The sequence below is a fragment of the Hippocampus zosterae genome, chromosome 9 (assembly GCF_025434085.1).
Source record: "Hippocampus zosterae strain Florida chromosome 9, ASM2543408v3, whole genome shotgun sequence".
NCBI lineage: Eukaryota > Metazoa > Chordata > Actinopteri > Syngnathiformes > Syngnathidae > Hippocampus > Hippocampus zosterae.
Window position 1 is genome coordinate 21026423 of NC_067459.1, and position 22295 is coordinate 21048717.

At 40.6% G+C, this 22295-nt stretch overlaps 1 protein-coding gene and 1 long non-coding RNA gene across 3 annotated transcripts in view; one reads left to right on the plus strand and one right to left on the minus strand.

Moving 5' to 3' along the window:
- Positions 1-500: 500 nt before the first annotated feature.
- Positions 501-21766, minus strand: LOC127607258 (uncharacterized). Of its 2 annotated transcripts, XR_007964038.1 has the most exons (4): positions 21668-21766; positions 19378-19509; positions 10537-10667; positions 501-1190 (listed from the first exon to the last, which is right to left on the minus strand). It is a non-coding gene; the product is annotated as an uncharacterized LOC127607258 (long non-coding RNA). The 2 variants fall into 2 exon arrangements; XR_007964039.1 differs by lacking the exons at positions 501-1190; positions 10537-10667 and adding an exon at positions 18951-19272.
- Positions 2205-22295, plus strand: part of slc2a9l2 (solute carrier family 2 member 9, like 2) — a 34963-nt gene continuing 14872 nt past the window's right edge. The window contains exons 1-8 of the mRNA XM_052075394.1: positions 2205-2298; positions 4277-4359; positions 5777-5878; positions 8604-8764; positions 10480-10604; positions 11849-11994; positions 19414-19546; positions 21671-21858. Of these exons, the coding sequence (XP_051931354.1) occupies positions 4294-4359; positions 5777-5878; positions 8604-8764; positions 10480-10604; positions 11849-11994; positions 19414-19546; positions 21671-21858 (921 nt within the window). The 5' untranslated portion in view covers positions 2205-2298; positions 4277-4293. The remainder of the gene's footprint in view (positions 2299-4276; positions 4360-5776; positions 5879-8603; positions 8765-10479; positions 10605-11848; positions 11995-19413; positions 19547-21670; positions 21859-22295) is intronic.

The window sequence follows — 22295 nt, forward strand, 5'->3', positions numbered from 1 at the left end:
GCCACATACAGTATGGCGGATGTTGTGTTAAGACTCCGGCACACCCACGACCCAAGTTGCGATAAGCGGTATAGAAATGAATAGAGGGATAGAATTTGGGTGAAAAGCTGTTTTAGAAAAACAGGAAAAAATAACAGAAAGCTATATTTAACAGAAGACAGCAGTGCCATCAACAAGATCGCGTGCTAAGTTTTTTTTTTCAGCCTAAATCATTTGGCATTTATCATTCCATTTGTCTGGGCATAATTTTGAGTTCTCCTCCTCTATTTTGTTGGCAAATTGAATTAGCCAAACGGTTCTCATGTGATTGTAAGTTTTCCTGGTGACTTGCCTACAGTGTCTCAGGTTGAATCTTCAAAGATAAAAAGTCGAGTGATTATTTATACACTTTATAAAGTGTGATAAAGATTTTTACTATCTCTATCTAAAAGGTGGTCAGGTTCATCATGAAGCCCTGACCATGACAGAAAGGTGTGATTACACAACAGCTAGTGACTTGTATTTGTTTTTGCCAACTGTTTGATTGGAGGAACCTTTGGCACAACATTATGATATCAAGGACATAGTTACACAAGGGGGGAAGCACTTCCTGTTTCAGTGTAAGTTTTAGTGTTTTATATAAGTGTAAATGTATCCTGCAGAATAAAGACAGCAAAAATTACAACATCGCTAAAATGTCGGCTTAACCGCACTTTGCGGTCGCGTCAAACTATTTCCCATTGCTACTGCTCACAAGGGCAACTTGCGTGGTGGCCTCAGCTCCAAGCTTGACAAAGGATGCCTCTCTTCAGGGGCGATGACTTGAAAGGCTGAGTATACAGTATCAGCTCCCAGAATATACGACATATTTGCTGAGAACTGCAGCCACGTGCTATGAAACGACTTTTAACAACGTATCATATTTGCAACATCTTTCTGTTTATGTAGTATTGCCTTGCGTGCCTTTCACACAGGGGCACACTGGAGTACCTCGTGAGGATAAGGCAGCCATTGTTGATAGAAAACTGCCCCAGGAGAGAACTTCTTTTTGGGCCATGAAGACAGTTGTTGTGTGTCCACTATAGCCGCACCAATAGCAGAAACACGCGCTGTCGAGTCCAGGCTTCTAATCCGAGCTGGGGCTTTTCTGATGTGGAGTTTGCACATTCTCCACGTGCCTGCGTGGGTTTTTCTCCGAGTACTCCGGTTTCCTTTCGCATTCCAAAAACAAACATGGTAGGTTAATGATATCTATATTATCCCGAGGCTTGACTGTGAGTGTGAATGGTTCTTGTTTGTCGATGTGTGCCTGGCTGGCAACCAGTTGAGGGTGTCCCCCGCCTACTGCTCCAAGACAGCTGCTTTAGGCTCCACCATGCCCGCGACTCTCGTGAGGAGAAGCGGTTCGGTTCTCGGATGAATGGATAAGAAGATAAGATAAGGTAAGAAAACCTTTATTTGTCTCACAATGGTGAAATTCAATTGTGATGGACCCTCTGTCGAGCGTGGATTACTTTGACATTGAACCAGAGAGCAGTTGGCATTTTTTTCCCCCCCGTGGATCCTCATCAAAATCGTTCATGGGAAGCTCGGCTGTTTTGATACAGATCGACTGGTCAGAAAAGTATTAGTATGCTCACGCCTCATCAGTGTTTTTTGCCGCCTAAAGCACAAAGATTCCGTTGATTCTTTCAGAGACAAGAACGTTGATAATTTCCTCAGGGTGGTTGGAGGCACGGCTGAGAAAAAAAGTTTTAGCCTCATAAGTTTTTCCCCATCTGGTCTCCATATGGGGAAGCATTTACTGCTATACCTTTGAGCAGCTCTCTTTCCCAGATGAGCTGGGTCATGTGCGGTAAACATGTGCAACACGATAACTTATCTCTCTTTATACTCAGATTTGGCCATAAAGCATATACACCATGTCTGTCTTTGATCTTGGCAATAAATACCGTACATTTGTCCTAATTTGTCCTATGGAAATTTGTTTTTATTTCCATATCTAACAATGCTTCGAGGTCATGATAAAAAATAATCCTGTCTCTAAAAATTCCCTAAACGAAGCTGACTAAAACAAAGTATTCATGTTTTTGTTTTGTTTTTGGTCTGCGAGTCAAAGCTGCCGTTATAGATGCAAGACAGCTGTTCTGATGTTTCCCTAGTTACGGGAGATAATGCGACATTCCCCCAGACAAACCCGTGCAAGTTAATAATTGCTGGGACGTTGTTAGAATAGTGAGCAAGTCAGTAGAGCCTCCGCAAGCATTGGATATACATGTGGGTGAGTATTCCCACAGCAGAGATTGAAAACACGTACAGGTAGGCCACCGCTCGCTTTGTTGGTTGTCGTTGTAAACTGGTACTCCAATATAGATTGAACATCATATAATTAGAACCGCCACTCCAACTACTACCACTACTACCACCACCATTTGTTTGCCTTGGCAACCATCCAAATCCTATACTGTATTCTCCTTTCCACTATCAGCAGTTTGCTGTGTATACCTGTAGAACCAGTTCAAGCTTTTAAATATCAGTCCTGCATCGAAAAGGTTCATTTACAGGTAGTATGTACTGTATGTATGTACATAGAGTATGACACTGTAAGATACAGATTAAGTAAATGTTGTGTTTTATTGTGCTTGTAGTCTACTGTGGTATTCAATTGCACTGCGTCGCCTGATATACGTTACCGAGGCTTTGATTTCTTATTTGGTTTGGTTTGTTTGGTTTGGTTTGTTTATTGAACATAAAACATATACAGTAATAATTTGACAGAAAATAGGGAAAATAGTCAATGGAAAATAAGTAAACAAGGTGCAGGTATTTACAAACTGTTGAAAAAATTACAAATATCAATCAAAACGTCGTCGACAATATTTCTAACACTTACTCTGCGTACATTGCGACATCAGAATCAATAAATAGCCGGACATTGAGGAAATCGTGGTGCTTTGTGCTTTGATTGGAGGGGTTATGTTTTGAAAAAAATGTCAGGGTCATGGTCTCATTATACAGATCTTTGAAAAAAAGAAAAAAAAATCCATAATCACCCAAATTGTTTTCACCCAGCTTATCCAGTCAAACTAAATTACATTGTGGAAGTTTTGTAAAGGAAACAGGAAATAGTTTAATTGGATACTGGCCTTCACCATTTACTGTACATACAAGAGCGTATTTGTTCAAAGACCCCCCCAAAAAGAACCCTCATAACTCCAGAGTAATTCTCTAAGCTTTAAGTAATGACCTAAAATTGCAATTTAAAAAAAAAATCATATTCCATTCTTCATGAACAGCGTTTTATAAATCGGAAAAAAGTGTGCTTCAGGTATTTCATGACCACTTGGTAGCAGAATCAGTCTTTCGCTTCATTTTAGTCAACAATGCAAAATATGCAGACGCCACCTTCTAACAACCAAAACCTGTTTTTTTTTTGTTTCTTCAGGGAAAAAAAAAATCAAAAAACATTGCGTCAACAGTACTATGACTGAAATTCGGACTTGGCCTACTCTGTCTGGTTGAGTCGTTCTGGCTCAGGCCTTCCAGTGTGGAGTTCGAAAGTTTTCCCCGTGCGTTTTGTGGGATTCTGACATCCTCCCGCATTCCTCAAACATACCAATGAAAACTCTAAATTGTCTGGATGTGTGAATGGGAGTGTGAATGTTTTTTTGTGTCCTGTGACTGAATGTTGACCAGTCCAGGATGGAACTGGAAAAGCAATGGACTTTTGAAATATGTCGTGTGTGTGTGTGTGTGTGTGGTGTTTTGTTTATGTGCGTGTCATACAAGGTCACTCCTCTAACATAAACCCTTCAACCTTCGTTGGTATGTTTTGATATGATACTCACGTTCCTTCATTAAAAAAAAATGCCGTGTTGAATTTTTCTCAATTTTATTTTCTTAAGGGGTTGGATGATTTTATGCTGTGAAACTACCTGACGAAATGACATTGAGTAAATTCAACACAGCATTTGTTTTCGCATGAGTTGAATTTCTATTAGAAATTGTTGAACATATGGGTAAAAATCTGCCTTGCATACCTGTCTACTATTATTTACCCCACAGCAAAGCTAATTTGTCATTCTTACATCCGTTTTAAGAGTAAATCCCAAACTTGTGACTGACTCTGTTATGCGGCAAAGTCATTTCCTTTTCATGCAGTGTTTTTTTGTTTTAAACGTTTTTCCCACTTCCTTATCTTGGTTGTGAAATGTGCCTTTTCTGCTCACGTGTCTTCTGTGTAAGCTGGATGTATGCGATACTTCTAATGACTCCGTCCATGTCTTTCACACCGAAGGCACCTGAACAACCGAGATGGATCAACCACAAAAGGCCAATCCATCTGAAAATAGCAGAAGCTCTGACAAAAAGACCGCAAAGGTTAGTTGATACCCAGCTGGGCTCAGCTAAGTTTAGCAACCGTATTTCAGTTGTGCAGTGCTTACACTGAAAAATATTTACTTGGAAAAAAAATAACTCATAAAGTAATTCTAAGTACATTTTACAAGGAGTTATTGACACTTTACTGGAATGGTATTTATTAAACTTTGTTTATTAAAATGAAGTCACTCAGAGGTTGAGGAGCAGACCTACAACCGCCGCGTTGGGAGCCAGCCAATTAACCACCTGAGCTATGCCACTCCTAGTCCGTATTTGTGTGCTGGTGTCAGACGGAATACTCGTACCTTCAAAAGACCCATTTTGGAGGTCTATTTCGGCAGAGAGCAGCAAATAACATTCAATAGGAGTGACATGGATCAGCGGGTATCTCCCAATCTGAAGGTTGTGGGTTTGTAAACTTTATGCAAAAATTATCTCAGTGAAAAAAATTTTTTGTTCAAGCAAACATCACTCAAAATGGTTTTCGGTGTAGGCGTGAAAAGGTTTCAGTCAAGTTTGTGTATATCAGATTCTGTGGATAAAGAATTTTAAATGATAGTAGAACACTTTTTTTTAAGGCCGTCTTAAAAGGTGTGTGTGCTTTGACTGGACGCATAATCATACAACGTAATATTTTGACCAGAACTCCATAGATGATGGCAGTGTATGATCGAAGTGATGATCCGTAAATGCAAAAGTACCACCCCCGTGCCGCGCGTTATTCCAGCATCCGGTGTACACGTTGCTGTATTCTGAATCGAAATCATATGTAGTCCTTCTGCTGCATATTCTGCCTTTTCCTTGACTTTGCAAAAGTCTTATAGGTGGATAAAAGGATACAAAAATGTTCCATTTCCAGTGTTTGAAGAATAATCAGTGAAAAAAACCCCGCAGAGGATTCCACAAATATATTCTCCAGATAGTTTTTCGGCTACTATTGTATTGTCTTTATCTTTTATTAACACAGTATATTTTCTGGCCTTAATGCCAGCTCTGCATACAAAATGTCATTATCTATAGCTTGGTGCCATTCATTTTTAAGTACATTTCATGCAGTCCATTAACTCTCAAAGTGATTCAAATTACACTCTGGCCTTATTTTTACCCCTCAGATTGTTCATTTCTTGGTATTGCTTTTTTTTCATAGATAGAGATGCATTATCTGTGATCTCCCATTAAAAAAAGGTCAGCTTCTTCCATTCAGAGTTCTTCAAAATACAAGCATTCTCACAGTATCGTTTCAATCTATTAACGATGTAGTCGTGTAAATGATGGATGACCCAGATGACTGACCTAATGCAGCAGCCGTTGATGTTGAATGAACCTTGATTTTGATCAACAACAGTTTGACTTCCCGTACAACACCTCTAACCTGAGTTTGTATAATTAATGCCACTTTTGTGTGCTTTCTCCATAGAAGCGGATCACACCCTGTCTGCTGAGTGCAGCCTTCTTTGGTGCATTGGGCTCGTCTTTTCTTTATGGCTACAATCTCTCTGTTGTCAACGCTCCAGCGCTGGTAAGCCAAACTGCCGTCAAGTACACAAAGATGATCAATCAACACCGCAGTGGAAACAAATAAACATGACTATATCTGATGTCACCTGAACCACTCTGCTTAAGTAACAAAAAACAAATCATGTTTGGGTACTTCATGTTTCACGCTAAAACGTGTCCCAAGATTGTGAATTATCCTAACTTTATTTGGTATATTTGGAAATATCTGTTCGCCTGGCTCTATACACCCAATCCCTCCCCCCTCTTCTCAGTGAAGCAAACTGAGCACACCTTTGTAAGATCTTTCAGTCACACATTGTGGTTCGAGTGAGCTACCCTACCTACCTTAAACAAGGATATGTTGCACTTAACTTCTTCTTTACTTCTTCTTAACTCCTACCAATCAACATCAAAACATTATTATGAGCATACCACGTCGCTAGGAAACTTTACAGGTGGTCAGACAGCACCATTGTCCTTTTTGAATTGCCATGAGAGAGACACACTTTTGGTATGCTAGCTAGTGTGCTAATATTAAAGCCTAGAATGATGCTACTGACAATTGGTAGCTAACTAACATAATGTGTGTGTGTGTGTGTTTTAGTATATTGCGCACACCCACTCACTAAACGTGCTCTGACACCAAAAGTGTCAGCGCCTCTAAACTTCTGTTCCTAAAATCGCCCCTGGCTCAGTTTCATGGAAGTTGATCCCATGAGGAACGTCTAAGGCCATGTCTTTTTCAAGGAGCGATGTGGATGTCATAGGGATGACATCCCTGGTGAAGACAACAAAAGGATTGCTGCTGTGGGGACGAACCAACTCCATGTACCCACTTGCGCTGATTACTGAAACGTAATATTTGATGATAAGCCACCTTTCTTTTCATATCCGTCCATCAAAAACGGGCATGAGGGAATCTGAAATGAGTGTCAAGCAGATATCGGGTCTTACTCAATAAACATGCTTTGATTATATCACACTCTGGGGACAGAAGGTGATTGTCAGTCAGTGAGAGGAGGTGGTGGGAGTCATAACTGGGATAAATGTTTTATATCTATCAAAGGAAAATGACGGTGATGGACATAAGCGAGGAGCTTAGTACGAAAATAATAGCAGAGCTCTTGGCTTCTCTTAGCCTCTGAAGTCACCAGCTCTGTCAATGAGTCTGTAAACTTTGGGTGAAGTCTCTTAGCTCTTTTGGTTGAGGACTAAAGACTCACAGATCCAAGATTTGTCATGAGTGAGAAATATGTAAAATGGATTACTGACTTAGAGAGGCTAGATCTTTTGTGAACACTGTCAAGGTGCCCGCGAACCGCTAAGAGCCTCAGCCAATTCACTCGTGGGTCATTCTAGTGTAATAATGGAGTTAAAGGGGAACAAAAATTGATTCCTCTCATGGGAAAGTAGCCACATGGAGCATCTCTAGATTTGCCGTTCTCCACACTGTGGCAGGACAAAGTGATTTCTTTCAGTGCATCAAGGGGAGACTGAGAAGTTGGCTGTCAGTCAAAAACAGTCAAAAGGTATTTACAGTAAAGGAAACAAAAAACTCTATAAACTTATCCACAAATGTGAACACATCTCCTATGGCACAGGTGTCAAACTCAAGGCCCGGGGGCCAGATCCGGCCCAACCTTCAAACCACAATTCATTGGCCTGGAGCTTTTTTAAAAAATTATAATTTCAAAACATTGGGAGCCACCAGTTCAGTAATCTTATTATTTCAGTATGGCACTGCTTTGCTGTAAAATGTTTTTTATGTCCATCCTGTAAATGTTGCGTTTCCTTGTGACTGTATGTGTTTTATGTTATACGTTGTGTTTATTATTTTACTTTGTTAACTGTTTTGTTAAGCGCTTTGTTACAGCTGCCACTGTTGTGAAAGCGCGATATAAATTATCATGTATTGTATTGTATTGTATTGTATTGTATTGTATTGTATGAAATGCGCGACACAAATCAAGCGCTCTTGCCTTGCTTTTGTTTGATGTCCTTCATACCATCCATAGTATAAAGATAATATAGTCGCAGACTTCTTTCAGAGGCAGCAAATTATTTCTTGCCGTTATTACAAGCCCCCCCCCCCCCCCCCCCCCCTTCAAATGTACTGGAACAGTGAGGCCGTATCCCCAGTTCGGGGATGTCAACGGGTCACAGATATGATGCGGTTACTGCAAGCCAAAGGCTTGTGATTATCAAGTCATGTGACTGCGGTGAGTGAACTGAGCGAATCCCTTGAGCGAAATTCAATTTTCACTCTGCTTGTACATGTTTCACATTTCTATTTCACCAGAATGTACCTCGGGCTGAATCTGTCTGAATTCATTGCCTGACAAACTGGCACCTTTTCTCCAACTGGTTGGAAATGATTTTTCATTCACAGCACGAGAAAACTTAAGAAAAAAAAAAACATTGACGAAAAAAAAAACTGTGCGGGGCACATCAGTGTGTCCCTAGAGATTATGAGGTGTGTTGCAGGCAATTATCCGATTTTCTTGAATATGATTGGTCCAAAGATTATTTACTGCAGCGTAGCTGTCGATTCCTCAAGTGATGTAGACTGACAAGCACAATCAAATGACAGATGGCCAAAGGTACATAATCAAGCTGCATATCCACTTTTTGGGACATTTTGTTTATAGCAGTGTGCTGTGAGATGTTTTTGCCATTTAAAAGATGCTCCTTTGGGTCAATAAAAGATTTCAAATATTTCTTTCTTTCATGTGCTCTCTCTGTTGCAGTACATTAAAGCTTTTTACAATCAGACATGGATGGAGCGATACAACGAACCTATCAGAGCGGAGACGGTCACGCTCCTTTGGTCCATCACAGTCTCCATATTTGCCATTGGGGGCCTTTTCGGAACACTTGTTGTCTCTTGGCCCATAAAAATACTGGGAAGGTGAGACGTCCACAACATGTTTGCGATAAATTTCTCCATCTTTGTTGCATTACACAGCAGCCTCTTTTGCTGCACCTGATCTTAAGTTACAACCAGCACAGGAGCTCATGAATTTCCTATCTTACTGTTTATTGTGCATGTTAAATTGCTCCATGTACAGCACTTTGTATGCAGCGATGGCTGTTTGAAAGTGCTCTATAAATACAGTTGACTTGACTTGACTATCTATGGTACGTACGGTATAAAGATAAAAAGGAGTAGGAAGGATCATAACACTGACGGGCAGAAAATAATTGAACAAAATGTCTTGGTGCAGAAGATTTAGGATTCAGGAGGAAATAAGCCCAGTTATCCAGTTTGTATGAGTTTGAGTAAGTGAAGGAGAGAAAGGGCATGCCGCTCATCGTTAACTTTCTAACTGCGCAGCATCCAAGAACATGCAACAAGGCGTGTGTGTGTGTGTGTGTGGTTACTTTATTTGGAATACGGTGTTATGATTGCTTATGTGGCAGCTGGATCAATTGCGATCAAACAGAATAAGTCTCAGGTTGACTTCCCACTTTCCTACAATACATTACTCGGTACAAAATGATACGCTCATCCAACTAGCAGGAATGGAATCTCATTCTTGCATATATTCGCCGGGTTATGTCTAACTCTGGAGTTTTTCAGTTTCAGGTCAGCCCAGTCTGTAGCATTGTAGAAATACTAAACTTGAGCTGTAAAATATGTGCTAACTTTTGTGAAAGGCAAACTCCTCTTTGGACAGTATATTCTCGTTGCTCTGAAAGGATATGTGTTCAAAGGAACCAATTATACGCAGGTGACAAGGATGTCACTCGGAGAGCAGGGAATCTTTTTATTTTATTTTATTTTTAATTCTGGGCCATTTTGAGAACTTAAGATGCCTTAGTGTTCCCCTTGGATCTCTCAACTTGAAACCTGTGATCCATACTGCTCTCATGTACAATTTGAAATGTATAATTAATATCTTTTCCTCCTTATTCTCAGTTGGAAACCGCTGAATGAGCGGGTGGTGTGTGTTCCCCCCCCCCCCCGAAACTGTCTGAAAAAGGCTAAAAATCCAGAGGTCAGGCCAGGAATGATGAATGAATGAATGTATAATTAATAGCAGTTGAAGACTATGCAAATCGAATACTTACTGAATCATTAAAAGTTCCCAAGTGGGCATTCCTTTTCATATATTACTGAATTATTCAAGACAAACTAATGTATTTCGATGAAGATCTTAAAGTATTGGTAAAAATGCTTTCTGAGGGAATGTTGAAAGGGGGGAACTCCTGCAGGGTCCTGTCAGTGTTGGTATTTAGTTCACACTAAATTACTTTGAATAGGCTAATTGAAATCCACCTTTGTGATCAAGTAATGCTACAGTACCGTATTGTGCAGCTTGGAAAGAAAACATGACTGCCACAAGAGGGCGTTGTGAGTGCTTTCGTGCTGCTGATGTGCTTCGAAAGCTGTGAAGTACGGTGCCATTTCAAAATTTAGGAATACTAAAAACTGAGAAGAGTTTTGTTACAAAGGTACCAATCAAATAAACCAATCAAGGAGGATTCCTCTCCTTTCGAGTCAGTTGTATGCCATTCGCCATGATTTGGAACCTTGTCTTCTCAATAGTACTCGTAGAATTAGGTCATATAGTTGAGCTCGACAGGAATATCATTCTTTTTGTGTGTGTGTGTGTCTAACAGAAAGGGAACCTTGTTGCTGAATAACATTTTTGCTGTGATAGCTGCTTTGCTGCTGACCTTTGGGGAGAAGGCACGGTCCTTTGAGATGCTCATCATTGGCCGCTTCATCATGGGGGTGGATTCTGGTAAGTGTTCCCGTTCCGTGGCTCGGCCCAGATAGATGACATGTCATGGCACGGGCTTGACATCTAGAGCAGGGGTCGGAAACCCAAAATGTTGAAAGAGCCATATTGGACCAAAAAAAACCACCAAAAACCAAATATGTCTGGAACCCCCCAAAATTAAAAGCCTTATAATGAAGGAAACACATGCTGTATATCAAAATGATGAAGTTAGCTCCAAATACAAAATTAGCCTTCATGATTAAATGTTTTTTCCCCGCAGTACATCCTGTAGAGCAGGCTGCCAAACCTTTTTTGACTGAAGATCTACTTTCCGATGAAACAACCTCCTGCGATCAACCCGTTTTTTCCCCTATATAACAGCCACCTGACTGACATGCCGCCCTGCTAATAGAAATGTGTGTCGCAGGCTATGACGCAAATCTCCGTTGACAGAATGTTAAAGTGTAATAATTATTCTACACATACAAATTACAATAGAAAATGTTTGTGTCATGTTTGTCCTCCTACAGAAACCATATTAAAAAAAATATATTTACCTCCCCCATTGTTTTCCATTTTCAAACATTTTTGAGCCCCTTTTGATCCAGGGAGCCCCTAGGGCGGCGATAAAGAGCCGCAGATTGGCAACCCCGTGATCGAGAACTTGAGTCCAATTAGCTTTTGTTTCGTTCTATGAAAGAGAGGGACACTGCATAAACAAATAATGTAATTAGCTATGCTTCTCCAGGGGAGATTAAATGATCGCAGTAAAAAAATGTTGTTGAATATAATTAAAGATGGTCTTAGCAAGCAAGTTATTCAAAACTAAATGCGTGTTTGTGTTTATTGGGTACGCGGTGCCTGTGAAATTAGCTCTTACCCCCAATCATCAACTCCACTGATGTAATGGGAGGAACCGATACTTTGATTAGATGTTTGAAAGAGGTGGTTAAAATGACAAGGACACGCAAAGCAATGCCTCCAATGAAGATTCAACTTTTAGATATATTTATGGAGTCGGAACAATCGGGAGCTGCAAGCCGGAGACGTACATACACTAATAAATGTTATTTTCTATTATTTTGTATCATAAAGGGAAGGCGGTAGACGGGGATAGTGTTCATGGAATCTTTTTATCACAAAAAAGATTAGATAGATAGAAAAACAGAGATAAAGCTAAAAACTGCAGCTAACCTTATGTTATGCTTTTTGAGATGAAGACATTATATTTTGTTTTCATCTCTCATTTCTTTTATTCCTCACAGGTATAGCGCTCAGTGTACTACCGATGTATCTTGGAGAAATTTCTCCAAGATATATCCGAGGTTCCATTGGTCAGTTCAACTCCATTCTGATCTGTCTCGGAGTGTTCATTGGTCAGGTGCTGGGTCTACCTGAGCTACTGGGCCAGGTGAGTAAAACAGATCATTTGTTGCTCTGTTACCTTTTCAACATACTGGAAGATTTGAGGAGAGGAATGGAGAAGCTTTATATGGCCTGGGTCTTATCATGCAGAGCCAAGTAGATGGAAAGTCGACGAAGCCATATGAGATTAGAACCATCAAAACAAAAACCCGTCTGTAAAAAGTTGAAGCAACTTTTATTTTTGAAAGCCGTTTTAGTTCTTTTTAATTATGCACTGACTTGATGTTTAATACTCTAAATACCCCAACACACACGCACGTCCATGAGCCAATCATGCATCCATTCTTACATTTATTGTTTGTGCTTCTAATGTCTCTCACATGGTCTGTCAAGTGATGAATGATCCGGAAGGTGGCGATCGGATTTACATGCAAAGAAATCTTAGATGGATGGATGGTTAATCTTGAGTCTCACTCAAATCTTCAACTGCAGCAGTTTGTTTCATTTTGCTTAACATTGACATTCAACTTGAGTTCGTCTCTGAGGGGGGTAGAAACAATTCCTCACTGCACAGAATTATTGCCATCCCGTTTCCATCAGTGGAGAGTGTCGGTCAACGGTACTCAATAGGTGACCGGCAGGCAGCCTGGCCAATTTGTGGCCCGCCCCATACTGTTATGGCACTTTCCAAGATCAGACGAGATTGGACATTTTCATCGCAGTATGACCGCAAGCTATGCTTCATTTCGTACAGACAACCAGCCCGTTCATTGTGTATGTGTGGCTTGTGTACATGCAATTTGGCACCTACCGTGTGCCAGGCGCACCCTCATTGAAAAAATGTTTACCTCTGTGTTTTCGGTAGATCAGGATTTCTCCATGCATCCATGCATTTTCCGATCCGCTTTATCCTCACAAGGGTCATGGAGGGTGCGAGAGCAGTTGCCAACCAATGCCAGGGCACACAGAGACGAACAACCATCCGTGCTCACACTCACACACCTAGGGATAATTCCGAGTGTTCAATCAGCCTGCCATGCATGTTTTTAGAATGTGGGAGGAAACCGGAGCACCCGGAGAAAACCCACGCAGGCACGGGGAAAACGTGCAAACTCCACACAGGGAGGCCGGGATCGAACCCACGACTTCTGCACTGTGAGGTTAACGCGCTAACCACTGGTCCGGCATTTGTCTCCATGCCAATGATATTGAGACATAAGGTCGAGATGGCCCCGCCGTCAGTCATTGTGAAGGAAAATATGTTCTTCTCTAGAACGTAGGTGACTTCAGTCTATTTTTGTGTTCATTTACCTATTTGCAATTCGCATGGTTTGTGCTTGTTGCAGAGGATGCAACTCAGTAACGGATTCTGAATGTCGTTCAGCTGTGTGCGCCAATGACAAAGTCATTACCAATGCACAAGGGCCTTGTTAGCATGAGCAATTATTTGTTCAGTTATTCATATTTTCATCCATTTTCAACGACGTATCCCGTTTTGGGTGAAGGGACAGCTGGAGCCTGTCCCATTTGACTTTGGCGGAGAGGCAGGAGAAAAGCCCTGAACTGTGGGTCGATGAAGAAAAGTCAATAATGCGGTCTTAAAAGACTAAGACACTTTTGTTCTTTTTTTTTTTTCCTCCCCCAATGAGCCAGCCTTTTTTGACAACGTGTGTAATGCAATGTTCAGAGGTGATGAACACCGTTTGGTGCTTATCCCCTTGATACAACTTTCCCGAAGCTGCTATGCTTTGCACTTTTGTTTCTCTTCTCGTGCATAGATATGCAAAAAGCTGTTAAGCCAGTCAGGCTTATTTTTGTCTCACCGGTGGCCTCTGCTGCTTTTTCATCACGCTTGGTTAAGTTATAAAAGTGCCAATGTTTAGGACAGATTACAAAGACGGGTGGCTGAAAGTCGTTTCCTTGATTTGCTTCCGTGGGGGTCTTAGTTTCTGCAGAAGATAATAACAGCTGGGCTGTAGTCAATAAAAGAAACGTTCGCATTAGTTTGCGAGTTGAATAAAATCCAAATGAGCAACACACGCCCGCATCTGGATCAGCATTTGGATCTACAAGCACCGGCAGCGTTCGATGCATGTCCTGCTACGTTTATTATTATCCTAGTGGATGATTGCACCATTTGAAATCAATTCAACGACTCTCTTCATTACGCAAAAATACGCATGAACGTTTTTGCTTGCCTGTGTCTCCCTCTAAATCCGGGGAGGTGATTTTCAGTGGAACCGCACAGAAGTCAACAGACGTATTTGACAGTATTTTTATACCGCATTGTCTTGGTTTCAAAACATGGCTCAAACTTGACTGATGCTTCAAGTGAACCCAGCCCGACTTTGCACTGACATTTACACATGAGCATGACAGAAATTCATTTGTAATTCATAAATAGTGGGCCGCCCCATACCCAATTTCACCACAATGTTGACTTGTGCAGCCAATGTATTCATCTGACCTATTTGCCAGCCTTTTGGACTGTCTGTTTTCCGGCAATTTGACAGGCACATAGCAGAATTATAATGTGTGACATATTCAGATAATGCCACCATCTTATTACTTATAGCCAAAAGACCTTTTCCTCATTCTTTGTATATCTGTCAAACTCCATCACAACTCTCGACAGGAGGTTGTTTAGAGCAACTTAAAAAATGTCAACAGTCAATAGAACAATTTCTCCCTTTTACTTTTGTGGTTGACCTGTTCCCTGAAAGTGACACGCTGTAGGTGGTGGGTGGGGAGCATTTATACAGTGACAGTAAATTTGCATATTTCTGCTTTCTTAATGTTGTAATTAGTATGGATTGGGGGTGGCAGTGACTCAGCATCTACGGACTTGACTTTGAATCCGAGAGTCCAAATTTCAAATGGACATTCTACCTTGTTGCTGTTGCGATGCTCGCCTGTTTTTCTGTCAAGCTGTCCTTCCACAAGGCCCTGAGTCCTACAGTTCTTGGTTCCATCTCAGTATGTGCGAGTAAAAACTGAATTTTCCTCAGGCATTGTAGTTACTATGATAAATTGAATTCAAACGAGAGAGATGATGAGCCAGTGGCATCTGTATATCTTTTCCGCGCTATGAGGTCTTGCCTTTGTTTTCTTTTGGCCGAACAATGCTTCCTACATTTGGCGCCTGAATTGGAAGGTAGCACGACATAAAACGTGACCTGATTTATTGTAATTTGTGGGTATCGCAGGAATGGTGGCTCCCTGCACATCACACTGCCTTTTGTGGTAATTGACTGCTTCGATTGAACACACTTTTTAGTGTCAGCTGTCACCTGGCACATCTTCCATCAGCATCAATAAAAGAGTTTCAGAGGAGACATTCCGGGCAGAAGAAGAGACATTCCGGGCAGAGGGGATTGGTAGGCTTTTCTACTGATCCTCCATCCATACACCTTTAATAGTATTCCAATATGTGTGCCCTAAGGTTTTTATTTTATTTTTTTCCTTTTATCAGACACACTCCGTCTCAGAGGTAAAAAAAAAAGTTAAAGCAGCTTCAAGAAAGAAGTGGTTGGGCCTGTTAGTAATCTTCATTTATAATTGGATTTGACTAAAACCTGGTCTTAGTTGTTGTTTAGTTCTCATTTGACTTCCACAAAAATTCACCTTCAGATTTCTTGCTTTGGCCGTATAACTTGCAAAACTAACCAATGTGACTGGGTGGACCCCAAATAGGCACACAGTATTAAAGGAGTAACAAAAGCCAAAGCTTGTATTTCGTCTGATCGTTTTTAGTTACCATTTTGGTGGGTCGACCGTCCCATTTATGCCGTAGTGCCTCAAAAAAGGACAAATTGCTTTACGGTGTAAATGAAGGGCAAAACACGAAGTCATCGAATGAGTCTCAATATGACTCATCAAACATGTAAAAAAAAAAAACGAGTATCACGTCAATTTATTGGGCCGACAGTGTTTATGCCAGCTTGTGTTTGAGCATTATATAAGTACACACTGTAATCCATCATGCGTTAGACTGTAAATGGCTAAAGTACAAGTGACAGCCAATTATATCTCCCAGCCTGCTGTTGAATTAAAAATTTTCAATGAATGGTTACCGACTGTGGTCGACTGGTTCGCACGTCCGCCTCACAGTGCAGAGGCGCAGGATCCAATTCCGGCTCCGGCTTTCCTGTGTGGGGTTTGCATGTTCATCCCATACCTGCGTGGGTTTTCTCTGAGTACTCCGGTTTCCTCCCACATTCCAAAAACATACATGGCAGGCTGATTGAACACTTAAAATTGTCCTGAGGTGTGAGTGTGAGCGCGAATGGTTGTTCGTCTCTGTGTGCCCTGCGATTGGCTGGCAACCGGTTCAGGGTGTCCCCAGCCTACTGCCCAAAGACGGCTGGGATAGCCTGCAGCAACCCATGTGAGGATAAAGCGGATCAGAAAATGGATGGATGGATAGCTACTGACTAACATACCAGGTCAGCATTTTCAACGGGATTGTTGTTTCTCGCCGGAGTATTTATTATTTTTATGATGATTATTTGTTTAGTGGTTAGAAGTAATCAAGACTGAGATAACACTGATAGTACAAATGCTCAACCAAACAACATGGCCCTTCTGACATTTCCATTCCAGCTTTACGTCACAAACCATTTTTGTCTCCTGCATTTAACTTGGGGGAAGCTGCCATTAAATGTGCTTTCACCTTTGCTTTGTTGTGTCAGCTGAGGCCAAAAGCGAGAAGCCTTTTTTTTTTCTTTTTTGTTTCATCTGCATTCAATCACGGCATGACAGCACACACCCGCTCATCTCAGTGCTATAACATGAGATGACTCAAAGAGGGGGTGTGGGGGGGGACAACAATAACCTCGCAGGGCACATCATTAAATTGTGTGTTTACACTTTTTTGTTTCCTGTAAACTGTTTAGTTGTGTACAATGTGCAGTCATTTGCCCAAAGATGACAAGAAGCGCTGCGTATTTCATTTTACAACATGGCTGTCCGATGAAAAGTGTATGTATAACATATTCAGATTAAAAAAAAAAAAGAACAGGTAGTAAAGCAATCTATTAGATAAACACCAACCATTATGATTGTTTCTACACACATTTAGCGGGAACAGATGCTGTATATTGCCCGGTCTGCCTTTTTATCCCTTTTATTGTGGATTGCACTTTGAGACGTGAAAAATGAGGCCGATGGTATCTCGTTTTTGACTGAAAGTGAACGTTTTTTCTTTTTCTTTACTGAAACAAATCCGCTCGAACAACCGCTTATCTACAACAACCTAATGGAATTTTATTGGAGAAAGTGCATATTGAAATGCTCTAACATAAGGAAAAAAACAGCCTAGGATCATAGTGTAGCTCCAACTGCGCATCACAGCATGCAGAACCGAAAGGTCATTTTATATGAACAGAAACATGACCTCATAAAACACGGTTGTCCAACTCCGATTTTCAGAGAACACGCAGGAGAACACGGATCATCTCATTCTGTTAAAAAGTCGCAAAATAATTTCATTTGCTATATGTGTCTTGGACCTATTCCACTTAGAATTGCAACACACATTCAAACAACAAAAATTGTCTTCCAAATTCCAAATTTCGGACCCGAGGTGTGGTTAGTGGTGCTTACATCTACTACCTAAAGAACTGTCAAAACCGACAGAAGACAAAGATTAATCTGTTGCTTAGGTAAAGCGTAAATAATCAGGTAGAACATTCATCAGATTTTATGAGCAATGTCCATTCATTATCTCTCTTTCTCTGGGGGGCACCAGTGCGCCACACAATCTGTCAGTAATTCACAATCATAAACAATTTATTTGGATTTAGGCAGAAGCTGATAGGGAAAAAAAACCCCTTCAAAGTTCCATTTTTCTTCAGGGACTAGCCAGCGAATTGAAGGAAACCGTTTGTGTAAGCTGAATGATAAAAAGTTCACGCGTGATTGGCAAGCAACTCCTTCTGCGCATTGTACAAAGATGACGTGTTTATGTTTCCCTGCGGTGCATCTCATGAGCGTCTTTGCCTGTTGCTGAAATAACAAGCACCCACGGAGCCGTGCTAGAAACCGAGTATAGCCCTGTTCACCGAGTCATTAATTGAAGAAAAAAAAAAAAGAAAGACAATCAGCTTCAGTCCATCAGTGACCCTGATTAGGAAAAAGTGATATAGAAGGTGGATGGATGAAATACTGACGGAAATGCTGCTTAGGTAACAACCTGCTAGTGTTGAAATATACATTTATGCTATAAATGACTCAAATGTTCTTTTTTTCTGTGAGGTCTCTTTGAAAATACGTTTCATTTCCACGCTCGTGAATCTACCAGGCTGTGAATGATGAATATAAAGCTTCCAAGGCACATTTCAAAGGATGCGGGGTATACGGCAGCAGAGACAATGTAAATGACCTCCCTCATGCTCATTAAGATTAAGATATCCTTTATTTGTCCCACACTGGGGAAATTTACAATAAATCCACTATTTGTTTGTCTATTCATCTGTGCAGCAACCTCCAAGAGCACCACTGACGACAGTCATGAAATAAACTATTCTGATAGTCCGAATTTATTATATTGGTCTTATCACTTACTGATTTTGTGTTTCATTCAGCATAGCGATGACAGTGAAAAAAAAAATAATCATAGTAATAATAATAAAAATAGCAGAAGCTCATGCTGTGTCATGACAAGTTCTTGATACAAACATCCAATGATAGACATGTCATGAAATTACACAAAAGAAAACAATTTCATATGGCTTTTTTTCTTAATGTATTTTTATTTTGGGTGCCTGCAACTGGAACCTCAAAGCATCCGTTTCAGGAGGTTGGTCAACCTACAATTTTCCCCTGGAGCCATCCATTCCTACATTTTCCTTCCATTTTTGTAATTGATTTGGAATTAATGTTGCCCCACTTCAAATATTTGCAATTCAATTAAGCTATCACAGGGGCAATGTTTTCATTCATATTTTAGTACAGCCACCTGTTGAAAGAGTTAGTAAAACAATAAAATGTTGAGCAAAGTTACTTTCATTTATTTATGTTTGTTTGTTTTTTTAAAGATCTTTATGAACATTTTGCTCTTTGGCTTATCAGCATTGATACTCGTTAAACACAGAAAAGCCAAAGAAAGCTAAAAAACATTCGAGAAAATATGGTATGTATGGCAAGCAAGAGTGTCCGATCGAGTCTTATCTTGGCCTGTCTTTTTTCATTCATCCATCCATTTTCTTCCGCTTATCTGGGATCAGATTGCGGGGTGAAGCAGCTTTAGCAGGGAAGTCCGAATTTGCCTCGCCGGAGGCATTCCCAGTCCCGCAGGGAGACAGACATTTTGTTTGTTCATATTCTGGATAAAGAATAACGTTGAAAATGTATTCATGACAATTGTTGTCGCGAGTAGTCAGGAACCGTACGAAGGTAATTTAAACACATTTGAGCATACATCTCTGACCTGCACAACCCTGATGTTGGCGATTTGTGACTGCAGGAGTCCAGGTGGAACTACTTGTTTTCCTTCTTGGCATTGCCTGCAGTGCTGCAGCTCTGCGTTCTGCCTTTCCTCCCTGAGAGTCCTCGTTACCTGCTAATTGAGAGGAGGGATGAGGCTGCAGCAGAGAGAGGTACTGTAACAAATGCGGCCGAGTCATGAAAACACTCTCGCTTAAGCTGCTTTGTAACACTTATAAACACTTGTATCGGCTGCACACCACATTTCGTGTTGTTCCTGGAGATGTCCTGAAACTAGAGAATCGAGTATGATATTTGCTTTGCATTATATGTTTTTTTTGCTATGAGAAAAAAGAAGATAATTTTGTTGTTTGTATTGACGTGGTGCAAGGGCTTCTAACTGAAGAGGGACCTCTTTTGTACCCTTGACAATGGACTCGTAAAGCTTCTGAACATGCACTATTAAAACAGCTGGGTTATTTTCATTAACTCAATTTTGGGTTTGTTTGTGTTGGGTAAAATTCTGGGTTATTTCTGATCCAAGTCACCAAATTGTTGGTTCAAATTCAACTTGTATTGGGTGATGGGCCTGTAATGATTTTGTTGGGTCTAAAATCAACCACTTTGTCATCTTTATTTAAAATTGAGTAACCCAATTTTTTAGCTCAAACTGATCCAAGTTTAACTCAGTCCTTTTTTAACACAGTAATTGGGTCAAATTTAGACCAAAAATGAGTTATTTTTGACCCAAATAGTTTTGGAGTACATGTGGCCTTTTGTTGCACAACTCTACATAAAGAGAATATGGCTGAGAAGTCACCGTTTACCATACCATCCACAGTCGGGGTTTCATGAACTAAAATGCACGCATATACCAATTATGCCCAATAGATTCATAATACGAGCAGTAAGAAATCTAAGTTAAACAACATTTATTCCGCTTAATTTTATAGATCATGCCCCTGTTCTGCATGTTAAAAACAATTGCAAACTTTGTGCAATTTGTCCTTAGTTGTCAACTCCTTTGCATTCGAGAACGGCTTCTTTTTAGGGGATACAGATTCTTATTTCCTCTCTGCCATCTGTCTTTGTTTGTGCTCTTCAATATGTGTCACTTCAAATTGACATCAAAGGATGTCCTTTCTCTTTTGAGTGGGCAAAAACGTACTAAGGAAGTGAGTGTGTGTCAAGTGTTGCAAGTTAATTCTTGACATGCTGGGAGAAAATGACCCTCGTCAAACAGTCATGCTGTGCGCATGCCTGCTGCTGCTTAGTGTTTAATTATTGGTAAAATATGCATTTGCTGAGGTTTGGACATCTAGTGTCAGTCACTGGTTGCTGGAGTACTCTCTGTCCTTGAGGAAAACAAGATTGCCCGTTAAAAGGAAACTTAACCCAAACGCGCTTCACATCCTTCATATAGCTTTCAGCCACTGGCTGCTCCCCGGAGCCTGAGCAGCGCTGCAAATCAATGTTGTTGCTTCAGCAGAACTTGTGGTCAACAATGTGTAAATATTAAGAGGTGACTGTGTAAGGTCCTGATAGTATCACAGCACTTTTTCTGAGACACACAAAAGCTCCCCTGAAAACCTGAACACATCCATGTAACACACTTTGACCAGACGAATAGCCTCAAAGTCTCATTGATGTGACTCCCAATATATAATAAGGATGAAAATACTGCACAATGATGGACCGTCCACGATTACTACTGGCACTGGCAGAATGTTGATGCATGCGGTCTTATATATAAAGCTTTTGGGCTCATTTTGTTTGAAAACATTCTCAAACTAGCTTGTGCCGTACCTCTCACCACTGGGTCTTAACTTTATGACTATTAAAGTGAAGTGATGCGTTAAAACCAACAAATTCCCCCTAGTGCTTCACTTAAAAGTTCAAAGAAAGGTGCCGAGCTGCAAAAAGGCAAGGCAAACATTTGTTTCAAATACAATTCAACTGTTTAAACATGAATCTTATTTATAATTGTGGTCACTCCTCTTTGGATTAAAATACAACTCAGCTCTCAACCTAACTTTAATTGTTGAGCACTTAAGAAACAACCAAAATGCAAGTCGGACTCCCCCAACATATTACATACATACATAGTTACAAACAAAAGATGAACAATTAGCAAACTAATTGACGGAAAATTAAATAAATAGCAAATTAAATAAAGACGGCGTTACGCATATGATCTTTCGAGTTCCAGATTCCGAATTTTATTTTTTTTAAACAACTACCGGTATGCTAGCGGTATGCTAATGCTATTTGTACACGTTTGTGTGTGCCCGCACCAGCCTTTCAGAGATTCCTCGGTAAAAAGGATGTTTCTCTTGAGATGGAAGAGGTCCACGCAGAGGCACGAGCTCAGGAAACTCTCCACACGGTCTCCATGGTACAACTTCTGAAAAGCCGGTCTGTTCGCTGGCAGCTCATCACCGTCATGGTCACGATGGCCAGCTATCAGCTCTGCGGCCTCAACGCTGTAAGATACGCCTCTCATTTTGTTCAACACACATTAATCAAGACAGGACACTCGAACTTGACACGTTTTTTTTTGGTGGTAAATTAAGTTTTGACCACCCTGGTTGTTATCGGTTACTTTTTAAAAGTGTGATTGCCAAAGGTGTTGCCAAACATGTCTGGTAATTGGCACGACAGTGTTGCTGGAAGGCTGTACAGTATTAATCTATCTGTGCCAATAATGAAGGTAGATACAGTCGGACAGACTGGCGCTTGACGTCACACTTTTTACACTTTTATATGTCTTGGAATCAATACATTTAAACAAAATGTGTACCAGATGAACGACCAAATTCTCAGTTATACATATGCTCAGGTGTAAGCAATCAAATGGAGACCAGGAACATGTAACATGAATGCGCCGTTTTGTCAAGGGTTTTCTGAGGTACTGTTTTATGG